Raw genomic sequence first — 24,672 nt, 5'->3', positions numbered from 1 at the left:
CTTCTTATACATAATTGCTCACCAGGGAAAGCACAGCCACAACGTAGACAAGGGGGCTGTGAACGGCCCCAGGGAGAACGGGAGAGCTTGTAGAAGGAACCAGTTTCTCTTCTGGATCCAAGTGGCCTGTACTTTGGGGTGACTGCAGTTGGATTAATGCTCCGTTTCCTTCTGTCTGCCTGGGCTGTGTCTAAATGAAAAGCAGACCACAGGATAATGCTCTCCCATCACCAGTTTTCTAATCCCAAAACTCAAGTGCCTGAGAGTGAAACTTCACAAAGAAGTTATTGCCAGCAACAAATTCAGACTGACAAATTGTCGATAATCGCACCTTCAACATGCTGGATGACTTTCAGGCAATAAATAAGCAGATGCGAGAAGAGCTGCTGGCTGGGTGGGCAAGGTGCAGGCCACAGCCTAGGCTGCAGTTTTCCCATTGTGTCCCTCCACAACAAGGGAATGTGTTCAGTGTGAGGACTGCAGGGCGCCTGCTTGCCTGCTCTAGCTCTTGCTCCCTTTCTTCCTGTCACTCACATAAACTGCACAGAGGAGCTTCTCTCTTCCCTCTCCTCCAGTTAACCCTTCTGCGTGTGTGTGTCTATGGTCTCAAGCACCCTTGATTTACAGTCACATTACCCAGGTTTACTTTTGATTGAAATCCTGGGCCCCTGGAATGTACTGGACATCTAGTTACTTCTGTATACCTGTACATATTCTGTGACAGATAAAGAATTGACAATATAAAACATAATATTTTTACCTGTGAATGCATTTGAAAAATGCATGCATATTTTATCATTTAAGAACTTAAGACACATCTGAAAGACAGCTTTCAAGGTGTTTGCAGGTTAGTGCTTCTATAATCACCCGCCTCTGTCTGTTCTCCAGCACACACACAGTCACAAGAGTGCTTTTTGATTTATCTTTCCTGTTTTAGACTCACTCCGTGCTTTAAATTTAGGAGCAATTTTAAACACATATATGGATCTAAATATGCATTTATTATATAAGATATGATTTCTTGCCTAGTTTACAAATCCAGTTACCCAATCGTAATGCTTCAAATTAAATTATTAGTCACAGCCCTCCTAGGAGGTTGATTTAGCTACAGAAGTTTGGGTTCAAAATTTAATTCACTATTCCATTTTCTGTAAGTTGAATTTTGATTTCTGCATTTAAATACAACACAGCAATTGAATTAAGGGTCTTCTTGTTAAACTGGAGGCTTTTCTAATTTCTCTGAACTCTATAGATGAACTACATTGTCACATAATCGATAGGAAAATCTCAGCTGTCACAGATCCTAAGCAACCCTCTGCCACAGAAATAACACGACCTGGCATTTCTGAGTTTGAAAATGTGTTGTTTGGATGACATGAGACCAGAACTACCCAGACGGCTTTAAATATTGTGGTCTCTAAGAACTGCTGAGGACTGACCTGCTGAGAATGACTGAAATACTTCAAATAGGCTTTTCTCCTGGTTAGAGACCAGGTGTTGCCTTCTTTTCTTCCATAAATAAGTAATGCAAGAGCCAGTGTATTGGTATCTGAGATTCAAAGCTGTTTCTAAGCTCAACTAAGTTTGCTGCCATACAGTTCGTATCAGAATTTCAAATTAAGTGTTTTCTTCCCCAAACCAATAAGAAATTCAGGCTTGGATTTGAGTCCAAATCTGAAACTAAATGCCCAACAATCTTAAAACCTGTCCTTTGAAGCTTTAGATCATTCCCATCAACATGAGCAGGGTTTCTGCAGTAGGTAAATCCTTCAGCTCAGAAGAAACTGAATGGCATCTGATCATAAATAACATGAACCCATAAAATGACAGCAAGCCATTTCTCTGCCTCAATGCCACTGTTTCTTGCTGAACTCTCAGCATTGTCTCTACAATCTGCCACACACAAATGTTGCCATATCACATGAGAGCATGAGGAAGATGTATCCATATCTGTATCCTCTCCATTTTTATCTATAATACACTACTCTGCTACTCTTAAACTAATGAGTCATTTCACCGAGGGCATTTTTTAAGGTGCCACTGGGTGGCCCTACCCTAAAATCTACCCCACTTGGTAGATTAGATTATGTAGTAAATATCTTAATTTAATTCAGAAGAACCTTGCTAAAAATGCTTATGACCTTGTCATACTATGAATCATGTACACACCAAATGTAAAAATATTCTGATTTATCAATTTGCTCTGTCAGAGAGTTTATGTATTAAATATTACAGTTAGTTACACTTTGCCTGCATGGGCTCATCTACACAAAGAAATGCACTAGAGGGGAATCAGATGATAGCAACCTAAGTGACACAGATTCAGTTTATAACTTCAAAGCATGGATGTGTAAAACTTTTTTTTTGTTTTTTTTTTTTGAGGCGGAGTTTTGCTTTTTCACCCAGGCTACAGTGCAGTGGCACGATCTCGGCTCACTGCAACCTCCGCCTTCTGGTTTCAAGTGATTCTTCTGCCTCAGCCTCCTGAGTAGCTGGGATTACAGGTGCCCACCAACACGCCTGGCTAATTTTTTTATTTTTTAGTAGAGACGGGGTTTCACCACATTGGCCAGGCTGATCTTGAACTCCTGACCTCGTGATCCACCCGCCTTGGCCTCCCAAAGTGCTGGGATTACAGGCGTGAGCCACCGCGCTTGGGCTGTGTAAAACTTGTCTAAAACTAAAGCTGTTGGGGGCTGCATCTCCTACGTCTACCATCAGTAGGATCTTTGGGCTGAAGCAAGAAACACCACCTCTAATTAGTTCAACTGTCATCAGGGAAGCACTGCATCAGGCCAGGTATTTTGCTTTTATTCAACTCTAGAAGAAAATGGGACAACTTGGACTAATATAAAAAGCCAACATTTCAAATTGGCTTCATTTCTCAAGATCTTAGAAGCTCCCAACCCACTGAGGCTATTTTTTGGCAACCTTATTCTAGCTCCAAACTCTCCTGTTAACACAGGAGAGTTTATCCATTACCGTAGTCCGCAGGCTTCTCCATAGCTGTAAGTTGACATTTGGAAATTATGTCACACCAAAGAGCCCCAAACCTATCCAGGAACCAAGTTATTTATTTCTGAGGCAGCTGTCATTTGTGGAGGTGGAACAGAGAAGGTAAGAACTAGGCACATAATATCCGGGCTGGGAGTGGCTGACCTCTGATTATCTATCAAGGAGAGGTGACTGATGAAAACACGTTCATTTCTTGGATGCTTGATCAGTGTGTGAATTTGCCTTGTTTACAATTAAGGGAAATGATTAAACCCCAGCCCAGTCTTAAACACTGAAGAGTTGTATTTAATTTTTGTAAATGTGCTGTATTAAGCTATCTTGTCCTTGATTTCCAAGATACAAATCACATAAGGTCAATACTGCAAGTTTGATGATTTGCCTGCATTCTTAATCACATAGCACAGAGACATGAAGCACTGAATGTAAGGGATGTACTGACAACCCCAGCATATATGGCTCTAATATTTTAGGGTCAGGCCAGGCGTGGTGGCTCACACCTGTAATCCCAGCACTTTGGGAGGCCGAGGTGGGCAGATCACGAGGTCAGGAGTTCGAGACCAGCCTAGCCAACATAGTGAAACCCTGTTTCTACTAAAAATACAAAAACAATTAGGCCAGGTGCAGTGGCTCACGCCTGTAATCCCAGCACTTTGGGAGGCCGAGGCGGGTGGATTACCTGAGGTCAGGAGTTCGAGACCAGCCTGGCCAACATGGTGAAACCCCGTCTCTACTAAAAATATAAAAATTAGCTGGGCGTGGTGGCACACGCCTGTAATCCCAGCTACTCGGGAGGCTGAGGCAGGAGAATTGCATAAGCCCGGGAAACGGAGGTTGCAGTGAGCCGAGATCATGCCACTGTACTCTAGCCTGGCCGGCAGAACGAGACTCTATCTCAAAAAATAATAATAAAAATAAAAATAAAAATACAAAATACAAACAAATTAGCTGAGCATGGTGGTGGGAGCTTGTAATCTCAGCTACTCAGGAGCCTGAGGCAAGAGAATCCCTTGAACTTGGGAGGTGGAGGTTGTGGTGAGCCAAGATTGTGCCACTGCACTCCAGCCTAGAAAACAGAGCGAGACTCCGCCTCAAAAAAAAAAAAAAAACAAAAAAAGGTTTATTTCTTTACATACTTCATACTTGCACTCACTTTCTCTCTCCTCTACCCCCAACAGGAGATATTGCTTTCTCTGACCCTCTGCAATCTAACCTTAACACTACAGAAACCATGAGCTGGAGATAACGCTTGCTTGCAGTACCATTTACAAAACAGTCTCTTTTTTTCTTCCCTAGGAATCTATCCCAAAGGATTGAGCAATGTGCTGTGCTGCTACTCTACTAGATCTGAGCGAAAAGGTGGGTGCTGCAAGACCATCTTAACCCTTGCAATGGTCTGGCCAGCAGCATCTGCTTTGTTACCTAGTTCCGTGAGCTCATTCTCAGCTTAATTTTAGAAACATATCTAGGTCTACATTTATCTATTTAAATGTCCTCCAGTGTTTGTCAGTACTGTGCCACTGGCCAGGTGCGGTGGCTCATGCCTGTAATCCCAGCATTTTGGGAGGCCGAGGCTGGCGAATTACCTGAGGTCAGGAGTCCAAGACCAGCCTGGCCAACATGGTGAAACCCCGTCTCTACTAAAAATACAAAAAACTTAGCCAGGTATGGTGGCAGGTGCCTGTAATCCCAGCTACTTGGGAGGATGAGGCAGGAGAATCGCTTGAACTCGGGAGGCGGAGGTTGCAGTGAGCCGAGACCGCACCATTGCACTCCAGCCTGGGCAACAAGAGCAAAACTCCATCTCAAAAAAAAAAAAAAAAAGTACTATGCCACCAATCCTGGCACATGTGTCTCTTCTATGTAACGTCTGTCATTACACAAAGCATTATAAAAACGTAATTTGCAACCTTACAATATACCCTTACTACAGAAATCATTACATTAGCATAACAAGCACAAAGTTCCAAGGTAGTAATTTGGTTATAGGTCTAAAATCCTTCCAGTTCCATCAGATTTCTATGGACGTATGGTATTGCCCTTCTGCAACTAAGGGCTGGGTCAGTGGATCTCTTGCATGAAGGAAGTTCTGCTGGGTGAACAGTTTGTCCTCAGGGACTCAAAGTCAGAGTTGGAACATTTCTTAAAGAATCAAGATACCTTCATCTCTTTTTTTTTCTTCCTCTTTTTATTTCTTCTTGACCACCAAGGAAACATGTCTTGAAAGGTATTCTTCCACAGGTGTTTCATTAGACATGTGCAAATATCAGGATTTATCTCATAGGCAATACAAGCACTTTTTGGTCTTCCTGCTGGGGGATGGAGTTTGGGAAATTTGACTTCTATCTACCCTGCCATTTGTGGAGGTACAGATTAGCCGCAACTCTGCTGAGGCAGGATTGGTGGTGGTGGTAGGGGTCAATAAGGTTGAGATGTATTCAGATGTTAATTTACACCTGAAAAGACAAAATGTAGTCACCCCATTGGGGGTGACTTGAGTTTCTGTTGAATAACAGCCATGAGTGCTTCCTTGTGAAAGATGAAAGTTAAAATTGAGGGGGCAAGTAGTCTGAAAGTTATGGGAACAGGAAGAGAAGGAGCAGGGACAGCCTTGATGAGTAAAACAAAATGAATTTAGCCATCAGTTGTAAATCTATTTTCAACTCTTCCTTCTCAGTGAAGTTTTAAGATACAACGGAAGATGGTAATTTCCACTTTACTAAATATTTGGAGATTGCCTATGGAATCCGAAAGTGTTGGTGTGAAATAAGAATGAAGAATTAGCCTCACTTTTCTGCCATTTGGATGGGTTTTCTTGTTCCACATAGTCTGTTTAACAACTGCTATCCACCTTGCTTAATGGAATCCCTAAGTACCCCGGGAGTAACTAAGGAAAAAAAAATCCTTCTACATTCCACCACTGCCTTTAACCTCAAACGATAGTAAAGGGTTCATTCAGACCCCAGGACCACACTGAGGCATTAATTAGGCTGATGAAATCCATCGAAATGTATGGATTCAGCATAATCAAGTTTCTACCACAGACTATCGTTAAGGAATACGTGAGCAGCTGGGAGAATAGAAAGTACTGTTAGAGTTAAGTCATGCATGTAATTGAGTATATTTAACATAACCATTTTAATGATCAGTGATTAAAAGTGCATCTTACTTAAATGGTATATCCTCTGCAATTTGTTCATATCAACTTGATAATGTTCTCAAGAGGAAAAAGTAGGGATACAAATTTCTAAACAAGATCTTGTTTGAGTTTGGGGGAAAAAAGCAGGAAAGTGAACTAGAAAGAAAAATGTGGCTCTTGCATGCAGACAGCTACATGAGTGTGATATAAATTAATCACTGTTGCGGACACCTTCTGTGCTCAGTTCATACAAAGTATTAGGAATATATAATAAGTGATTTTGTTATTCCTCAAAAAGAATATATTTTTCCTTAAAGATGCTTTCTCTGTTTGACATTTTTTTTTTTAAGGGGGCAGGGGTATGCTGCTCAAATCCTGTTGATTTTAAGAGCTTCCCTTAAGATCCTGGGAAGTTCATATTTCCAATTCTTCTTCCAACCTGTTGGGTTGGCTTATCTTAGTGGAACTTGCCTCTGTGAAGATAACAGTGGGAAGAAGAGCAGGCATCACACGGAGAAAGATGCACCCACATATGACGGACCAAGAGCACAAACAGTTCAGAAACCCGCAAAGGGGAAATTAGCTGTTCAAATCAGCGAGGGGCCTGAACCAAAAGCCCACGCGTTTAGAGGCAGACTCTGCTCTCCTCTATTCACTCGGACCTGGCCAGTTAAATGGAGTCATTGTGGAGCCATGCACAAGCCAGCCCCACTCCTTTTGTCGTATTTTCTCAGCTTTTGTGCTCAAAACACGCAAATCACCGATTACTTTGCCCAGGAAAGAATCGAAGGAGAGAGGTGGATCTAGATCTACAACCAGAAGTGTGTAAATCATACAACACCTACACATCTATGCAGGCACTAATAAAAGTGAGGGTTTAGAAGGGATGCCCAGCTCCCAAAAGTTGCTTCACAGGGCTCTTTTTATCTCCCTTCACCCCTGCCCCCACTCCTATAGAGAAACAAATCTATTCTCCCGCTCAAAATAGGGTTGAAGAGTGGCACATCTTGAATGTCTGGGAGTTGCACCAAAACTTTTACAAACCTGCGAGAGAAAGGAAGCCACAAGCACGTAAAAGTATGTTGGCACATACTATTCGGCTTGCTGCAAACAAAACAATAATGTTTTCAGGAAAAATTCATTTGATGCCTTTCTTTTCACCCAAAAGCATGTTTTCTTTGGCTTGGAGGGACAGCTCTTGGGAAATCAGGTCTCTCAAGGAGCACTCCCACCCCCAACGTATAGTCTATAAATATAGTGGAAGAGCCATGCCAGGGGTAGTAAGTGCAAGAGAATCTGGAGTCTTGAAAGCATCTTTTTCTTCTGGCTATGGTGGCACTTAAATGATAATGCGGGCAATGGAGCTGGGAGATTTATATCTTTTGGAAAGTAGGGCGAGCCAGATGGTAATAGCGTCATTAACACACAAACTTGGGATGTGCAAGTGAAGCTTGAAATTGGGAAAGAGATCAGGAGAACAAAGGGGGCTGCTGTTGAAAGGCTACCCCTCTTCTGCCGGCCAAAGCTAAGAGCCCCTTGGTACTGGGGTCTGCTCCTGCCCAGAACTGGATAATAAACGACAGCTTTCCCCCTCCCCTGTTGTGACTTAGAAAGCACCAAGAAAACTTTTGCAATAGGCAAATTCGGCACTTATTATGTGTAACCCTTTGTAGTCTGAAGTGGCAGGAATGGGCCTTTAATCCAACTGCACTTCCACCCCACTCCCTACCCCAGTTTGATAAGCCCTAGCAATTGTTGACATTTATTTTATAAAATCAAAGTGCCGCTTGTTGTATGTTTCAGACAAAAGTTCATTTCCCTCCCCTTATGTAAATACTCTAAGTAAATATTAAAGGTTGAACAGCACTACATTTTCATTTTGGTGACGGGGGTTGGTGTGAAGGTGCTGAGGGGGGTTAAACTCTAGTTTTACTTTGTAAAGCTTTAACCTTTACGTTAACTCCCACTGAGTAGGTATAATTCAGAGAGAACAGAGAAGGCATTAAGACAAGATTAACAATGGCATTAATACTAATAATGCATGTTTACAATAAAAACCCCCACACACCTCTATAAACAGGCAAGGAGGTATGAAACTAAAGAAAATGAAATTAATAACATTGTTCTCCTTTTTATAAACACAAAGTATGTATGTAGGTACATACACACACATACATATATACACACATATGTATATGGTTTCTAGGAAGACAGCAAGGGTAACTAACGGTCATTAAGTATTGACTGGCTTGAGTGATGCCTGTTAGCGACTAAAAGTTGACGAGGTCTAAACTAAAATCGAACGTTTTTCTTTTTATTCTTAAAAAAAAAAAAAATACTGGAGCTCTTTAAAAGCCCGGAGGACTTACCCTCAGGGATTATTCAGAGAAAAACTGAGACTGGCCGTTCGTCACAGGCAATTGTAAAGGGTTTCAAAGGGCCGATCAAACGATCGCCAGAGTAATCTACATTCAAGTCCGGATGATGGTGTTACGGCACACACCTGCGGGGTGTTTGCTGTCCGTGCCCCTCGCCGAGCTACAAATCATCATTAAAGCGAGCTGCTTAAGCTTCTTCCCAGCTTCTAGACAAGAGTTACTTGGGACAGTTCACTTTGATATTGCTACAGCTCGCAATTGACAAGCAAGCTATTTTGGAGCTCAAGCCAGAGCCCACATCCTAATGCGCTTCGCGAAAGTAAGCAGGGTGGTTGGGGGCAGGGAGCGGTGAGCAATTGTAAAGGTCTGTCTCTTTCGCCAATTTCCAGAGCAGAATCACCGCAAAAATGTGTAGGAAACCAGGTTAAATCTGCTGAAACCCGCCTTGAGTTTCTAGTGAGGGCCCTCCCAAAACTAATTTACTACAACTTTTAACCCACCCATACTGTGGACATAATCTCACCACCTCAGTTTTCCTCCTTCCTTCTCTTAAGTACCCACAGTCGGGTCAGCACCCAACCTCCATCAGGGTTGGTATCTAGTTTGAAACTTTCACTTTTGGTTCCTTGGTTTGCGATTATTTTCCCCCTTTTTGTGCGGACTGTGCCCTCGCTGCTCTCACTGCCCTCACCTTGAGGGGGAAAATAATCCGGAGTTGGGTAAAAAAGAAAAAGAAAGAGACTTGAGGGTCGGACAGCTGGAGGCGGGGAAAGGCGGGGGTCGATGTGGGTTTCTGTCTGCGTCTGCCTGAGTGCCTGCAAGCCCTCGGCAATCCGCGTGCGACCCACTGGCGGGGGCGGGGTGGGGGAATTAACCGGCTACCGGTGATGCCAAGATCAACACTCGGAGCGAATGTATCAATAGACCAATTTTCTGCTCTTACCGCGAGCTTTTTCGTTTCAATCCAGAGTGGAGGTGTCTGCGCTGCGCAAGACGCAACAGCACAGTGGCGTCAGGCAAAAAAAAAAAAAAAAAAAAAAAGAGGGCGCTAGATGCGGGAGGCGCAAATATGGAAATTAACTCATTAGGAAGGGGTGTGGTTACCGCGAAGCCCCCTCCTCCATCCCGTCCTTTCTCCCTTGCTGCCACCGTCCCGGCTTGCTAAATATGAGATTACAAACAAACAAATAAAGCAGAAGCTGACTACGCAGTCCCAGATCAAACACGCTCCAGATAATTCGCTTCACTCAGCGCTGCGGCCAGATCTGCAGCTCAGCGCTGGCCCCTGACGCCCGCCGGTGGTTTCAGCGCCCCCTCCACGCCAGCCCCGGCTGCCGCAGCTCTGAAAGGCAGGGCCCGCGGCGGCGTTTCGAAGGCACAGCACGTGGCCCTGACGCCCCGTTTGGTATACGTTTTAAAACATCAGACAAACGCTTCCACCAATATGGTGACCGTCTGAGGGCTTCTGCTGATCTCAGAGGTCCTCTCCTAAATGCTGCCTGAAGAGGATGAGGGTGGTGGTGGTCTCTGGGAGAAAAACAAAAAACAAACAAAACAAACTAGAAAGTAATGTCCCAGAGTCCCTGGCCAAGAGGCTTTTCCCGGGGCGCCGCACTCCGCGAGAGGTATCAGTAGTGGAGGGCTCCGAGAATACGGAGGCTGGGGCCTGGAGGGGGTCTGAGCGTTGAAGTCCCGAGTTGCGATATTATTAACCAAAGACCAGGTTACCAAGATTGAGGGCGAGGAGGTTGGAGAATCTGCAGTGCATAATTATGTGCCGAAATAAAATGTTTCAGTGGGGGGAAAGGGGGTAAAAAGAACACGCAAAACCTCTCAACACCCCCACCCCACCCCGCCCCAGCTGCCCTGCCCCTAGGTCCTCAAAGCCTGCCTCTGTGCAGGGCTGAGGGAAAAAATGGCACTTTTATGGTTTTCCTTCCTGCGTGGCTCGCCTCCCTGTCCCTGCTCCCTGCCTGGCGCTCCCCCAGCTGCGGGCCCCTTGGAGGAAGGCTGCCCAGTCCCCTCGTCTCCCGCTGCCTGCAGGCCACCGAGTCTCAAAGCACGCATTGTCCAGCGGGGGCGGGGAGGCCAGCAGACCCATGGAGAAGAATAACACTGCGCCCAGCTCCTGTTAGGGAAAGTTTCCCAAATGCACTCCTTGTGGTAACATACTACTTTAAAAGATGGGGGGGGCGGGGGGGATACGTTTTGAAAATCCGCTGCTTTCTCCAATTCTTCACCCTCTCCCCGTCACTTTTTAGGTCCTGACAAAGAGAGAGAGTGGACCGGGAAGAAACTGGAAGGTGGCATGGAGGGCCAAAAATGTGAACCTGACTCTAGAGCAGTCAATGTGATGGTTTTTAAATGCAGGTGGGAAGAGTGAAGGGGGGATGTCTTCTCCCACGTCTGGTTGGGAGACAGCTGCATGGCCGGTGCGCTGGGGGTTGCAGGAAGACTGGGCCACGAGGGCGCGTGTGCAGGCAAAGCATTTTGCACCTCCTGTTTATCTTAGAAACGGGGCGGAGGGGGGTGGGTGGGGAGCGATTGTTCTGCTTCCCGACAGGCAGAAGAAGTTGAATAAAATGGAGAGGCGGGCACACGCAAAAACAAAAACTGCTGCAGGCTCAGAGTCTTTCTCCTTGACCCGAATTCCAAATGGTGGGGGCTCTTCATTTGCAAAGGACTCCGATGTCTGAAGACCCCAGAGACAGCGGTCCTTCAGTGATGGCAAAAGCCGCGATAGAGACCGTTAGAATTGGGGCTTTTGGGGCAAATGTAATTAATCTTTCATTCGAGCAGCGGGGACCCATTCCTTCTAGGCGTTGTCGTCTGCATTGTAGTTCTCTGAGTTTCTGCTCTTCCAGGCGTTTGCAAAATAATGGCTCAGGTCCCTTGCAAAACTCTGCCTGAAACAAGTATATTCCAAGACAGTGCGGTAGCGAATAGGTTTTAAAAATCAAATCAAAACAAAGTAAAACCAAAAAAAAAAAAAAAAAAGTCCCAGGCCCATGCTCTTGGTGTCCAACCACCAAAATGAGGGAAGGGGAGAATAAGTGGTTGTGGCTATTTGGGAGTCGCGCTAATTTGGTGTGTGGACTTAATGCCTTAACGCTAAATCGGCAATATAAAGGGCTGAAGAGCAAGCCCGATAAAAGCTCTAATTACTACTGGAAACTTTAGGTGGTTGCTAGGATCTGAGGACCACCACCACTACCACCACAAAAAAAAAAAAAAACCCTCCAATAGAGTGTTTGGACTGCGTATATGGGGGTGGGGGGTAGAGCTTGTAGAGGCGAATAGTACCCACATCTGCTGGAACTTCCATATCTAAGCTGTTCATTTACGGGAGCCAACTTATGAAATCTCCACAATTAGATCTTCATTGTTCTTCCTCCACAACACTGTCTAGAAAGAAAAGGTCTTCTCGGTCGGGGCCAATCCAACGAAGCGTTTGACGTTATTAAATAATAAAGCGATTGTGATTTACATTGTTGTTCAGAAAAAAAGGCCAATTATCCACTGTTATGTTGCCATAAAGATCATATTAACTCGAATTAGTAATCAAACAATATGCGAGCGTTTAAAAAAGTACAGCCGAACTGGGTGACAGCTACCGCGACGTCTTCACTTTCACCAGTACACCCGCGCCGGCAGCGGGAGCGAAAAAGGCAGACGCCGCAGACCCGAAAGGAGGGAGAGAGCAGCAAAGTGGTGATTAACGGCTCCAGTGTTAATTATTCTCAATTAATCCCAAACAGTGCAAACCTTCCCTGGTTCCCTGCAAGTTCCCTGGTTCCGATGCTCTGAGAATTCTGCCTGTCTGGGAGGAGTTTATAAGAACTACGGAAGAGGCAATTTCCACACAAGTGTACCTGTGAGCAAAGGGGGTAGGAGTGCAAGTGTGTGTACGCATGTTGTGTGTGGTGAGTGTGATTGTGAGGTTCACTACCTTTCTCAGAGCCTGGCGTGCACCCCGAGGTAGATGCCGTGGTGGGCAAGGCCCGCAGCATCTTCACGACCCTAGTGAATCTTGCGTCTTCTCTACTCAAATCACCCTCTCTCGTCCTGTGTTATTAGGTTTATAACTCGTTGCCCACTTAAATTTGTGCAGCCAACCACGGAAATCTAAATAGGTTTGAGTCGCCCCATGGGTACAGAATGGAGGCTTTAATAAGAAAGATTAATTGTGGGTGTGTACCGGCCGGAAGACGCGTTAGCTATCAAGTGGCGGCTGGCTGTGGGTCGAGGGGCGGGAGACGCCTCTCCTAGGTCTAGACGTTAGTAGGCGCCGTAGGCATACTCTAAACGCGGGCCACCTAGCGACTTGTAGTCACAAGCAAGCAAAGGGCTACACAGCACTCTTACCATCTTTTCCTGTGTTGAGGTTTTAAATAACTTGTCCTTTACTTACCCTGCACATCAAATCTTCTCGCCCTGCGCCCTGCACCGCCAGACCCCGCATTCCTGGTGTCCATGCGGAGGAGAGGGGACTTGTGACCGCTGTCCTAGGAGGTCTACCTATTCCCGCCCCCATCTACTGAACAATATTTAGGCGAATGATTGATACGTTTTGCTCCTGGGGCTAGAATGTTGATATTTTTTGTTGCCGTGATGAAACATGTATGGCTACATGTGTTTTTTAGTACACACATGTAAGCAAGTAGGGAGTAATTTTCCTCAGAGAGATGTTTCAGCAAGTCAAGGCACAGGGGAGAATCAGCCAGCGGCAGGGCCGCGGGGATCTCTCCAGGCGCACTGGTGGCACTGAGGGAACTGTCCTCGCCCGCAGTGGTGGCACTGAGGGAACTGTCCTGGCCCTTTCCTCACCCCTCCCTCTTTCAGCTAAAATGTTCAGATCCGGGACTAAGAAGTGGCGAAGTGGGCGGGGGCAGAGAGGAGTAGGGACTGGGTCGGGGATGAAGGAATTGACTAGAATAGTTTGTCTAGTAGTGTGCCCCCCTTGAGTAATTCCATTTAAAACTTGAGGCACCAAGGCCTGGGCTTCAACAAATGTGAAACGAACTCTTGGAAGGTCCAGTCCTTGCAGCAGCAGGACAGCCAAAAGGTGGTCGCATCTTTGTTCAGAGTTTTAAAACAGTTGCTGCCTTTCCTAACACTCTTGTTTTTCTCCACACCCCTCTTCCCAGTAAAACCAATTCAAAAGGGGGCAGAACTCCACTCCACAAGATTAATGTTTGTTAATTTGTAGGATTAACCCTCTCATGAAGCATAATAAAATACTAGAGGTGCTCTTACATTTAAATAAATACATAAAATTTGTGTCTTCTCTCCTTTCCTGTTTGATCTCTCTCAGGACATGGAAAACAGTGTCTTGGAACCTAAGAAGTCTTAGAAGAACTTTTAACTCAGAGTTTTCAGATCATCTGGGATTGCTGTGGGCATTGGCATTGGGAGAGGATGTAGAGACCAGCTTACTTTTAATATCTATAGCTATACATTCTGGCTTGGAACTCATGATTAAAAATCTATTTGTTCCTCCCAGGGCTCCGCGGATTTCAATGTTGGTCATAGGAGCCACAAAATGTTCATTAAAGGAACCTAACCAAGGCTACTGTATGGCCACTTTGTGAACTCAGAACTATGGATGGGGGGAAAAGTATGAAAGTGTGAGTTGATGTCACGCTGGCTGTCAGTGTGTGGTCTATTGTGGAGAATGGTGCTTTTTGACTGAACAGAGGGAGCCCCCCTCCCCCCTTCCCCAGCTCTACTGCACCTGCACTGGATGAGGGAGTCCCTGCCATTCAGCCCATCGCAGATTGTTCAAACAGAAGACATCTCTGACAGCACTCAATTCATTACATTTCTTCCTGCTTTTCAAACCAACACACACACACACACAAAATGAGTATTGCCAGCCAGTGACAGCCAAAAAAAAAAAAATCTTAAATACTTTATATGCAGCTAATTTGGAAGCTCATACAACTAACCATGAAATATTTTGTATCCTTAACTTGTAAGGCTTCCTGGGGGTGGGGGGAACGGTTGAAATTACCTGATTTTTCCAATTGAGAATATATCTCCATAGTTTATACGGGGATAGTAAGTTTGTAGAAAGACACTGCTAGCATGGGGCAGAAAGACATTTCGATGAGAATAAAAGCAGAAATGTGCAAAAGAGAAAAGCCTCTGATTTATCACAGCAGATGAGCCTGTTGATATGCATTCATAATTTATGCTGGGGGAACAAGCTTGCTAATAGAGGTGGGGTACCCAAGAACCAGGAGTGGGCAGTGAGGGAAGTAAGAGTGGGTAGTAAGGGAAGCATTGAGGCTGAAGTGTAAGCTAAACATTTAAATCAATTTCTTAACAAGGCAGTCTTCCCCCCATATGCTCAAGTTTATTTTGCCATCTTGGATTCCAAGATGTTTTTGCACCATTTCACAAAGCTGATGAGACAGTGTTTAGAAAGCTGATGAGAGCGTGTTAGTCTAGTTTAACAGAAGTTGGGGTAAACAAACTCTCAAAGGGAAACTTGATTTTAAGATAGTTTCCTTGGAGGTGGGAGGAAGGAGAAATAGAGAAAGGGAGGAGGGCCTTGAGAAGGAGAAGACAGGTTTGCCATTTAGTATTCCAGACTGATTAAACTCTAATATTATGCAATAACCGAGATTTGAGCTGTTAAGTGTGATAAAATCGACCTGGATGTGAGCTGATACTAAACTGACTGCATGCAAAATATTGGCTAATCGTTACTCTGTGAGATCCTGGACCAATATCAGAACATAAGGCCTGTTTTCCAGGATCCTTTCCATTGGAAGGGCATTCAATAAATCAGATTGATTTGAGAGTTGGAAAGAAAACTTGAGAAGTGCATCTCCCAGAAATCCAGAAATGCCCAGGTGCCTTTCCCTAACAAATACTTCTATGCCACTTACACACATTCCACTGACCAGATAATCTTTCCTCTTATCTACAATTTAAATCACAGTTCTAAGAAATTCTCTCAGCAATACATGACTCTAAAAAGATTTTTAAAAGCTATACAAATTCTTAGGAATAGAGGGGAAAGAGAAAATAGAACTGGTGCAGCAATGGTAAGCCTGGAGCAATTGTCCTAACCATGGCTGGATATGAGAGCCAGAAAACTCTTCTAAGTCCATTTCTTAAATCGCCGCTGAAACTTGCACCGGGTTAAATAAAGCTATGGTGTGCTTTATAAAGGCATTTGTCGTAATTTGTCGACCGTCTAAAAACAAAAACATACAAACACAACAGAAACAACTCATTCAGATCCCACAACAAATTGTGGCTAACAAACTAAATAACATATATATATTTGGAAGAAGGGCGGTCCTGTGACGAGAGTTGTGCGCGTGACTATATACGTACTTAGGATTATGGTTACTTGTATATGTGGTTATGTTCTGGAGACGGGGTCTGGGGGGCGGCCAGGGGCCTCGGGAGCCTCCCAAACTGGGGCTTGGTAGTGGTGATGGAGCTGGGCTGCACTGGCCTCGCCCTGTAAGCGTTCGGATTGCCCTTTCTGGAACACTCAAACGAATCATTTCATCCCCGGAGCCCTGCAGGCCCTGACGTCACGAGGTGGGGGTGGGGGCGCAGTCCCGCTTCTGGCCTGGCCGCCAGCGATAAGAACCCTCGGGAAGAATTCACCGCTCCTTATTTAATACAGTAATTATTTTTCTGCCTTCTGCGGGTGGGGGCGGGTCCTGCCCGGAATGCCGGGATCCCTCCCTTCAGGACGATGCCCAGGGATGGCAAGTTTGCAAGATAACTTCCTAGGCAAATCTTAAGTCAGAGAGAGCACTGGAAAAGTAAGAAGGGTGGTATGAACAAGACTAATTTCACTGTCCAGAGCCAGGAAGGCCAGAAAGGACCGGGGCTTCTGTATTGTTCTCTGTAGTCTAACGTGAGAACTGCTTCCCTTCCCTAATTCTGCTGGGCAGTAAGTAAAGTTATGCTTATCAATTAAGCCTTTTTTCAGGCACTCTGTATTCATCTTCTTCGAGGTTAACTATATATTATCCCTATCTCACAAATGGGAAAGTGAAGGGTCTGTATCTTCCCATCCCTACCTGCTCTAATCCAGAGGGGGCCAATATTCCAGGGATCCCAGATTGCTCCGGGGGCTTCCCCCAGCCCTGCCAATCCTCGGCCTCTAATCGGGAAGAACCGAGCGAGATCACTAATACTGAGATTTGGCCACAAACAGGGACAAACATCCTCTTGGGTAGACAATCTCTGATGTGGGTGGGAATCTGGGGCCTAGACACCGTCTCCCGTGTCACGAGGTCAACATGGAGAGGGCTTGGGCTGGGGCGCAGGAGGCAGAGGACTCTGGAGTGGTGAGGGCCCCAACGCCTCGGGAGACTTTCTAGACTCGTCTGACGCGGGTCGGTGCCTGAGGGAGAGGGAATGCGACCGTTTGAGCAGAGCCTGGGCAGAGAGAACTCGAGCCCCACACAGCACCTTCTTGGGGAGCCCCATGGGTGAGGTGACCCGGGCCGCGGTGACGTCAGGTCCACCTGCCGGAGCTCGTCAGCTCGGCCTCAATTTGCCCGCGCGTCGGCTCTCAGCACTGGGCACTGCGCGCTCCCCAGGGCAGCCGGCGGGAGGCCGGCGCGCTCACAGCCCGGAGCCGTGGCCCGCGCGGAAGCTGGGAGAGCTAGGCAAATGATAGTTCAAAGCGCCGAACTCTATATAAAACAGTGCACCCTTCATTCTGTACACGCGGGCAGACTAGGGTAATAAAACGAAGGACACCTCCAGCTTTCAAATCACCTGACACTTCTTTGCAAAGTAGAACAAGCATCTCAAGTTCAAACGCCTAGGTGAAGCAAATATCTTTGCATCCCGAAATGAGAAGACATTCTATTTGCTTTAGGAGAGAAACTGAGCAAAGTGCTCAAGGAATCAGAAATATCACCATTATACCAAAGTATAAAATAAAATCCATCTGAACTCCAAATAGAGAAAGAGAGCTTTCTGCCACAGACAAGAATCTTAGATTTATCTTAATACTCCACCCTTCCAAAGAGAAATCCCCTTAGTCAAAATAAGAAAGTCAAGTCCATTATTTTCTAAAGGCCACAGAAGCAAAATAGACAAACTGAAAACAAGAATCATAAAACTGGACAGCACTGTTAGCAGGGAGAGAGGAGGTTACAAGTGTCTCTTGGTGGTAACAGATGTCGGGTTTCCAGAAAAGTTTTAATAGAAAATAACTATGAAAGACACTAAACTAATTATCTGGTTTGGGCAACTTTCCTGTCTTTGGGAAGCTCCTTCCACAGCTTTTCTTACTCTAGAACTCCGGAAACTATGTCCTTTTGGACTGTATCCATATTTTCACAGTAAAGGTCAGAGTTTCTCCCCCTTCTTCCTTCTTTGAGGGATTCACCTCATAGGTGAAGTCCTTAGGAAATCCATCCAGCCCTCTTCCAATTTAGGTCAAAAAAAGAAAGCAAAGCAAAAAAATAAATTAACCCCTATCTCCAACCCTACTTGCTGCCCGAAAAGCAACTCTAGCTTGGAGAGCAAGAAAATGCAGCAGAAAAAAACAGAGAATGAGATGCAAATTATTTTAAGGAAATAATGTGGGTGTGTGGGGTGGGGGTTGTCCGTTGGGGAATGTGAACTGAAGTCTCTGCTAAAGCTCATGGCAAAGGAAACTCCTTCCACAAAGAAAAATATGAGGATCTGTTTTTCAAAATTCTCCAAGATCAATAAATGAAACTGGGGTGGGGTGATGAAAAGTTCTCTTAATTATAACAGATAAATAAATAAATAAATAAATAAATAATAAGCAGTGTCAATCAGCAGGCGATCAAACCATAGTCAAACTTCAATCTCAGAGCAGTTAGCTATAAACTGTTAGCAGTTGAAAAGTAAACCTCATGCACACAAAGGCACTGTTTAATTTTCATCTTGTAATGGTTCTAAATGAAGACCCCATCACTATGCAGTTAAGCGGTATTTCTTGTCCCCCTGAGGCGCTGATCAGTTCTTTTTAATGTGAGAAAACTGGCAGCTCAAAACCCGTCAATGGAGCTCCCACAACAAAAGTTCTGAAAAGCTGAATGAATTGGGTTTGTAATTACTGTTCCCACCGCCCCCCCCCCACCCTTGCAGCTTATCTCTTATTCATTCAACTTATATTATTGTCGAGGAATCTTACCCTCAAAATCATTCCCTTACCATTTTACCTAGGGCCACGGAGGAACCTATGACACGGCAGAAATGGAACACTGGCCCCGCTACTGCACCTTGCAGTGTTCAGACCAATAGGTGGGGAGAGAAGGAGGAACTACCTTGTACCCCAATTTACTCGAGACTACTAGAACTAAGGGTACTCAGCTTATGGAACCTTCCACTTTCAAACTTGCATTTTATTGGCAAACAGGAATGTGTATCCTGTCTAAATTCAGGGCCTCTCTGAGTCTCCGAAATCCTGTGACATCTCTACTTAGAAAAGGCAAAGGTTGTAAATGAGCACCCTCCCCTTTTGCCCCATATTGCAAATCCCTAAAAGACCTTGCCACACATGATGTGGATATTAAGATAAATTACTGTATTCTGTTTTTTTTTCTTTTAAACCAAAAAAAACAGCCAGTGAAACAGAAAAAGAGACTATAATTCTGTGCCCCCCACCCCCCACCAGCCCAGGGAAAGGTTTTATGAAAAAGTCAGCTTTAGAATGCCAGGGCTCCATGTGTATTTCAATCCAAGGTATTGCTGATGGAGAAGATTCTCCTGAGATTTTCCTACTGTAAGAATGTGTCGATTTCTAGAAATAAGTACAGCTATTACCACCAAATCTACTAGCAGTCTAAATAATTAATTGAAGCATTGCTCTTTGACCCTTGAAAAGTCCAGTAGGGACACGTTTATAGCAATAATACCTCCGAATGAGCCCTTGTCAAATATTCATTTAGTGGTTAATGTGAGCCATTTTCCCCTGGGATGGTCTGTAATACCAGCTTCCCAGCATTGGCAAGAAACCTTGCTAATCTACTACAGCTCAGCAAAATATTTTAACGCTCTTTATTTAAAGTATGTGGTAGGGGGGCGGGTGGTTTGGGGAGAGAAAAAAATTGCAGAAAGAACAGACTGTACTCTCATCCTTTTGCACATTTCTATTCTGTGTATATAGTTAACAAAACATTTAAATTCACCCTATTTGACTGGAAATTGAGTGGTTTCATTGAGCAGAATAATATCCCGAGGAAAAGAACTAAACAACAACTATCTTCAGCACCATGAGATAACCATCTCTGGGCAAGTTTATGGGTTTACTCTCCTTGAAAATCACATTATTATTAAAATATTATATGTTCGATATTAATCTAGCCATGAAATTACATATCTCAGGTAACCCTTTAATTTAATCAAATGAATGATCGTACAAGATATATATCATTTCCCTCAGATGTAGTTATCAAAAGCATTTATATTTGCAAACAAAATATTTTGACTTTCATTTTTCAACTATTTGGCTTGGTGATATGAAGGGATAGAAGGGGGAACGGGAGTTCTCTTGTTTTATGCAGATAGTGACAATTATTCAAAGCTAGTTCTACTTCCCAAAATATTGTGCTCCCTTTCCTTTTGCTAAATATTTGAACCTGACCATTTTGCCAGAAAGTTGCTGACCCTGTGGGCTTTTTTTAAAAAATGAGAGGTGAGTGCAGTGCAATTACTGTAAACCTCTATACATATTTCTAATATATTTCTATTTTCAAAATATATATAATCTATATAGTTGACTGCCTCACATTCCGGGAATATCCTCCCCACTCCCCCAGGATGATCATTTGGATCTTTATTCAAAGTTTCTTTTATTCGTATGTGTGAGCAAGAACTGGCGAATGTGCTCATTACCACGTGAATAATCCGTATATGCATTACAATGGCTGGCCAGGCTAGGGGAAATTCTTTTAGAGTCTCTGCATTAATTAGGGGGGAAAATGCCTTGCTTAGAATTGGGAACTGGAATAATAATTGTCCCTTCCCAGTACAATGTTATCCTAAAAATGAGGATTTAAAAAGTAATAAATAAAAACCAGTACATACCTAAAACAAAGCAATCTAGAAAAAAATAGAAAGTACAGAAAATATGAGATATCCTCAGTTCAGCCCAGAACTAACATTAGCAACACCATGAGAAAGAAATACTTTCTTGGAAATGAGAAGATGCAAACCAACGGGATGAGCTAACTTAGTGGCTGCAGCGGGTACTTTACTCAAGGGTGGAAGACGCTGCCGGATTCCAACTTCTCCAAAGTTGTAGCAAGTTGACACAAGCTCTTGAAATTGTGGGAAGCAAACCCGTGCTCTTAAAAGTGCCCGACTGTTGGTTCCTGGTCCCCGTGGGTGGGGGAAGACGAGCGAATCAAGTAGTAAATAAAGTAGAAAAGTCCCTGACTAGGTAACAGATTATCCGGCTGCCCCAAAGCAAGGGTGGGTGGTGATGCAGAAGCATCGCTAATTCAAAGACCATGGCGATGTCTCAACTTTTCCACTCCCACTGAGGACAACTATAGCCTTTCTTTACCTTTCCTAGGGCAAAAAAAAAAAAAACAAAAAACAAAAAACACCACACAACAAATCCAATCTTGTTTCCCCACCCCTTTCCCCTCCCCCACTTCTCTACTACAGTAGTAAAACATTGTTAACAGATCAAAAGCATAATCATCTCCAAATGTGATTAGACCGGACAAAGTAAAATATCTACCTCAGAGTTGACTGTTTTCTTCTTTAATATGGCTGTTGCCTGGCTTCTCTTTTGCTTGTTATCAGCTGCAGAGATTATCCGATTTGGGGCTACAGGCTTGGACCCGCGCTGCCAATTTAAGAAATGGAATTCAGGGAGAGAGGGAGAGAGAGGGGAAAAAAGAAAATAAATAATAAAAAAAAACTACGTTTATGATAAGCCGGGGAGTTTTGCAAGATGTTCTTTTCTTTCCCTCTCCCCGAACAGGAAAATGTAGAGGAGAAAGTTTATGAAGTCAAGGAACAAAGAAAGCAAACCACTTGTTTCCTCTCAGACAATAGCAGGGCCAGAGTAATCCAAACACCCACCCAGCAGATGAACACTTTGCATGTCTAGTTTGCAATTATTCTGATACAAGAAGCATCATTTTTCTCTATAGCCAGGTTTCAAAGGGCCATTGTGCTGTGAAGAAAATGAAAACAAAACCAGCCAACCTGGTTCTGATTTGGCTCAATACCCCATCTGCTAAACTACATGAAAAATTTCAGAATTGAATCCTTTCTGGCAACAAGTGGCATAAATCAGTTTTAAGTATAGGTCCTCATCATGCTTATTCATGCTGCTTAGAAAAGGAGGGGGCGGATTTACAATATATGTCTCTAGTTTCTATTTTAGAAATGACAGAGATTTCAATTTTTCCAGTACTTATTAATCATCCAGCCGTTTCTTTTTTGCAGTTAACATTAGCACATGATGCTGGACTAGTAATACCAAGGTTTTTGGTATTTTGCTTTCTTGGCTGAGCACAGTATTATAATTCCCCGAAAAGTTATGTATAATCACAGTGTTATCCAAATAAATGAAAGACTCAAGAATAATTTCAGTGTCCATATTTCAAAAATTTATTTATCTCAAACTGTGCATAATGGAGTAAAAACTTAAGTTGAAAATGTACCTGTTATAAGGATGATATTAGTTCAAATATATACATGGATTCTCGGCAGACTGATTCAAATAATACAGAGCCGAATCTTTTAAAATACAACTACGGAAAATAAAGGGGGGAAAACCTTAAAATATCACAATAGATTTACAGAAATATTACAAACCATAAGAAAATATTTCAAACACAGTAATTTCATGGTTTTTTTTTATCTGAACAAAATGGAAAGTTGGGATCGAACAAAAGCTATTATAAATTACCAACGATGTCAACCTGCATGGCCATTTTTGCTTTTAACAGTAAGTTATAAAATTTAGTACAATCTAAAACTTTTGCCCTTTTTAAACAAGACCACAGAGATGGTTCGCCAGTACTTATTCTAATTTTTTCCTTTTGTACAATTTTTAAACAATTAAAATGTCCAAATTTGAATAATTTTCTTCTTTCCACGTTTGCAACTGTCCTAAATTTCAGCTGCAGAATCAAAATTCAGCAAGAAGCCTCTCCTTGAAAAATATTGGCAAATTCTCAGCTTATAAACAATGGACATTTTGATTGCCATGTTTATCTCGATAAATACTGTACAAAAGTTGCTTGCAAATATTAAAACATTTTTTTCGTCGCTTGGAGACTAGCTCTAAATATTATTGGTAAAGACTTTTGCAAACTTCCTGCAAAGCTCCTACCGTACCACTAGAACTTTTAAAAAGTTTTTCGTAGCTTTCTTTCCTCCAGATCTATACAAGGTCCATTCCCCCGCCCTCCCCACCCTCCCCTGGTTTTCTCTGTACAAAAATAGTCCCCCAAAAAGAAGTCCAGGATCTCTCTCATAAAAGTTTTCTTGTCGGCATCGCGGTTTTTGCGTGAGTGTGGATGGGATTGGTGTTCTCTTTTGCAGCTGTCATTTGCTGTGGGTGATGGGATTTTTTTTTTTTCCTTTTTCTTTTTGAGCGTACCGGGTTTTCTCCATGCTGTTTCTTACTCTCCTCTTTTGCACCCCTCCCATTTCCCTCGTTTTTCTTTGAAAATTTCTCCCCCCTCCAGTTCGCTGTCCGGCCCTCACATGTGTGAGAGGGGCAGTGTGCCGTTAATGGCCGTGCCGGGCACCGGGCCGCTCTGGTAGTGCTGGGACATGTGAAGTCTGCTGGGGGCGGCGGGTTCCGGCACCTCGGCGCCGGGGAGATACATGCTGATCATGTCCCGGAGGTCCCCGGCCTGGCAGGGCGCCCTGGAGTGGGAGGAAGAGGTAACCACAGGGGGGCTGGAGCTGGCCTCGGACTTGACCACCGAACCCATGGAGCCAAGAGCCATGCCAGGGGTGCCCTGCTGCGAGTAGGACATGCTGTAGGTGGGCGAGCCGTTCATGTAGGTCTGCGAGCTGGTCATGGAGTTGTACTGCAGGGCGCTCACGTCGTAGCGGTGCATGGGCTGCATCTGCGCTGCGCCGTGCGCATTGAGGCCCGGGTGCTGCGGGTAGCCCAGCTGGTCCTGCATCATGCTGTAGCTGCCGTTGCTCCAGCCGTTCATGTGCGCGTAACTGTCCATGCGCTGGTTCACGCCCGCGCCCAGGCCGGCGCCCACCCCGACCCCGCTCGCCATGCTATTGCCGCCGGGGGCCAGCAGCCCGCCGGGCAGCGTGTACTTATCCTTCTTCATGAGCGTCTTGGTTTTCCGCCGGGGCCGGTATTTATAATCCGGGTGCTCCTTCATGTGCAGCGCTCGCAGCCGCTTAGCCTCGTCGATGAACGGCCGCTTCTCCGTCTCCGACAAAAGTTTCCACTCGGCGCCCAGGCGCTTGCTGATCTCCGAGTTGTGCATCTTGGGGTTCTCCTGGGCCATCTTGCGCCGCTGCCCGCGGGACCACACCATGAAGGCATTCATGGGCCGCTTGACGCGGTCCGGGCTGTTCTTCTGGTTGCCGCCGGCCGCCGCCGCGGTGGAGTTGCCGCCGCCGCCGCCGCCCCCCGAAGTTTGCTGCGGGCCCGGCGGCTTCAGCTCCGTCTCCATCATGTTGTACATGCGGGCGCTGTGCGCGGGCCCGGCCCGCCGGCGGCCGCCGACCCTCGGCCCGGCCGGGACTTTGGGGGGCCCGCGGGCGGGGGGAGAGGAGGAGGGGAGGCGGGCGGGGGTGTCGGGAGCGCAGGGCTCCGCGAGGAAAATCAGGCGAAGAATAATTTGGGGGAAAAAAAGAGAGAGGCAAACTGGAATCAGGATCAAAAAAAGCGCTTCCCTCCTCCTCTGGCCGATCCTGCCGCCGCCGATGATTGTTATTATTATTTTTTGGAAAGGCTTAAGCCTGGGGCTCAAACTTCTCTCCCTTTCTTTCTCTCTCCTCTTCTTTCTCTCAGTCCTAGTCTTAAAGAGGCAGCAAACTACTTTCCCCCTTTTGCAAACACTCTCTTCTCTGCCTTGACAACTCCTGATACTTTTTTGAACAAGTTAATAGACAACCATCCATGTGACGGGGGCTGTCAGGGAATAAATGGGTTTCTAGCGACCAATCAGCGCG

General features: G+C 44.8%; 1 protein-coding gene and 1 long non-coding RNA gene across 2 annotated transcripts; one reads left to right on the top strand and one right to left on the bottom strand.

Annotated features, from left to right (window-relative positions):
- Positions 1-210: 210 nt before the first annotated feature.
- Positions 211-16,045, top strand: LOC129397479 (uncharacterized). Its single transcript, XR_008624946.2, has 3 exons — positions 211-10,692; positions 10,791-12,403; positions 13,844-16,045. It is a non-coding gene; the product is annotated as an uncharacterized LOC129397479 (long non-coding RNA).
- Positions 16,046-22,098: 6,053 nt separating this feature from the next.
- Positions 22,099-24,618, bottom strand: SOX2 (SRY-box transcription factor 2). Its single transcript, XM_008957354.6, has one exon. The coding sequence runs from the start codon at positions 24,180-24,182 to the stop codon at positions 23,223-23,225; it is 960 nt and encodes a 319-aa protein (XP_008955602.3). The 5' UTR covers positions 24,183-24,618; the 3' UTR covers positions 22,099-23,222.
- Positions 24,619-24,672: the final 54 nt, after the last annotated feature.

This window comes from Pan paniscus, chromosome 2 (genome assembly GCF_029289425.2).
Source record: "Pan paniscus chromosome 2, NHGRI_mPanPan1-v2.0_pri, whole genome shotgun sequence".
Classification (NCBI taxonomy): domain Eukaryota; kingdom Metazoa; phylum Chordata; class Mammalia; order Primates; family Hominidae; genus Pan; species Pan paniscus.
The sequence above is the reverse complement of the archived record's forward strand: the minus strand, read 5'-3'. Positions and strand labels throughout refer to the sequence as shown.

Bases quoted from the DNA above. Each gene is read 5' to 3' on its own strand.
- SOX2 (XM_008957354.6), bottom strand. From the start codon at position 24,182: ATGTACAACATGATGGAGACGGAGCTGAAGCCGCCGGGCCCGCAGCAA.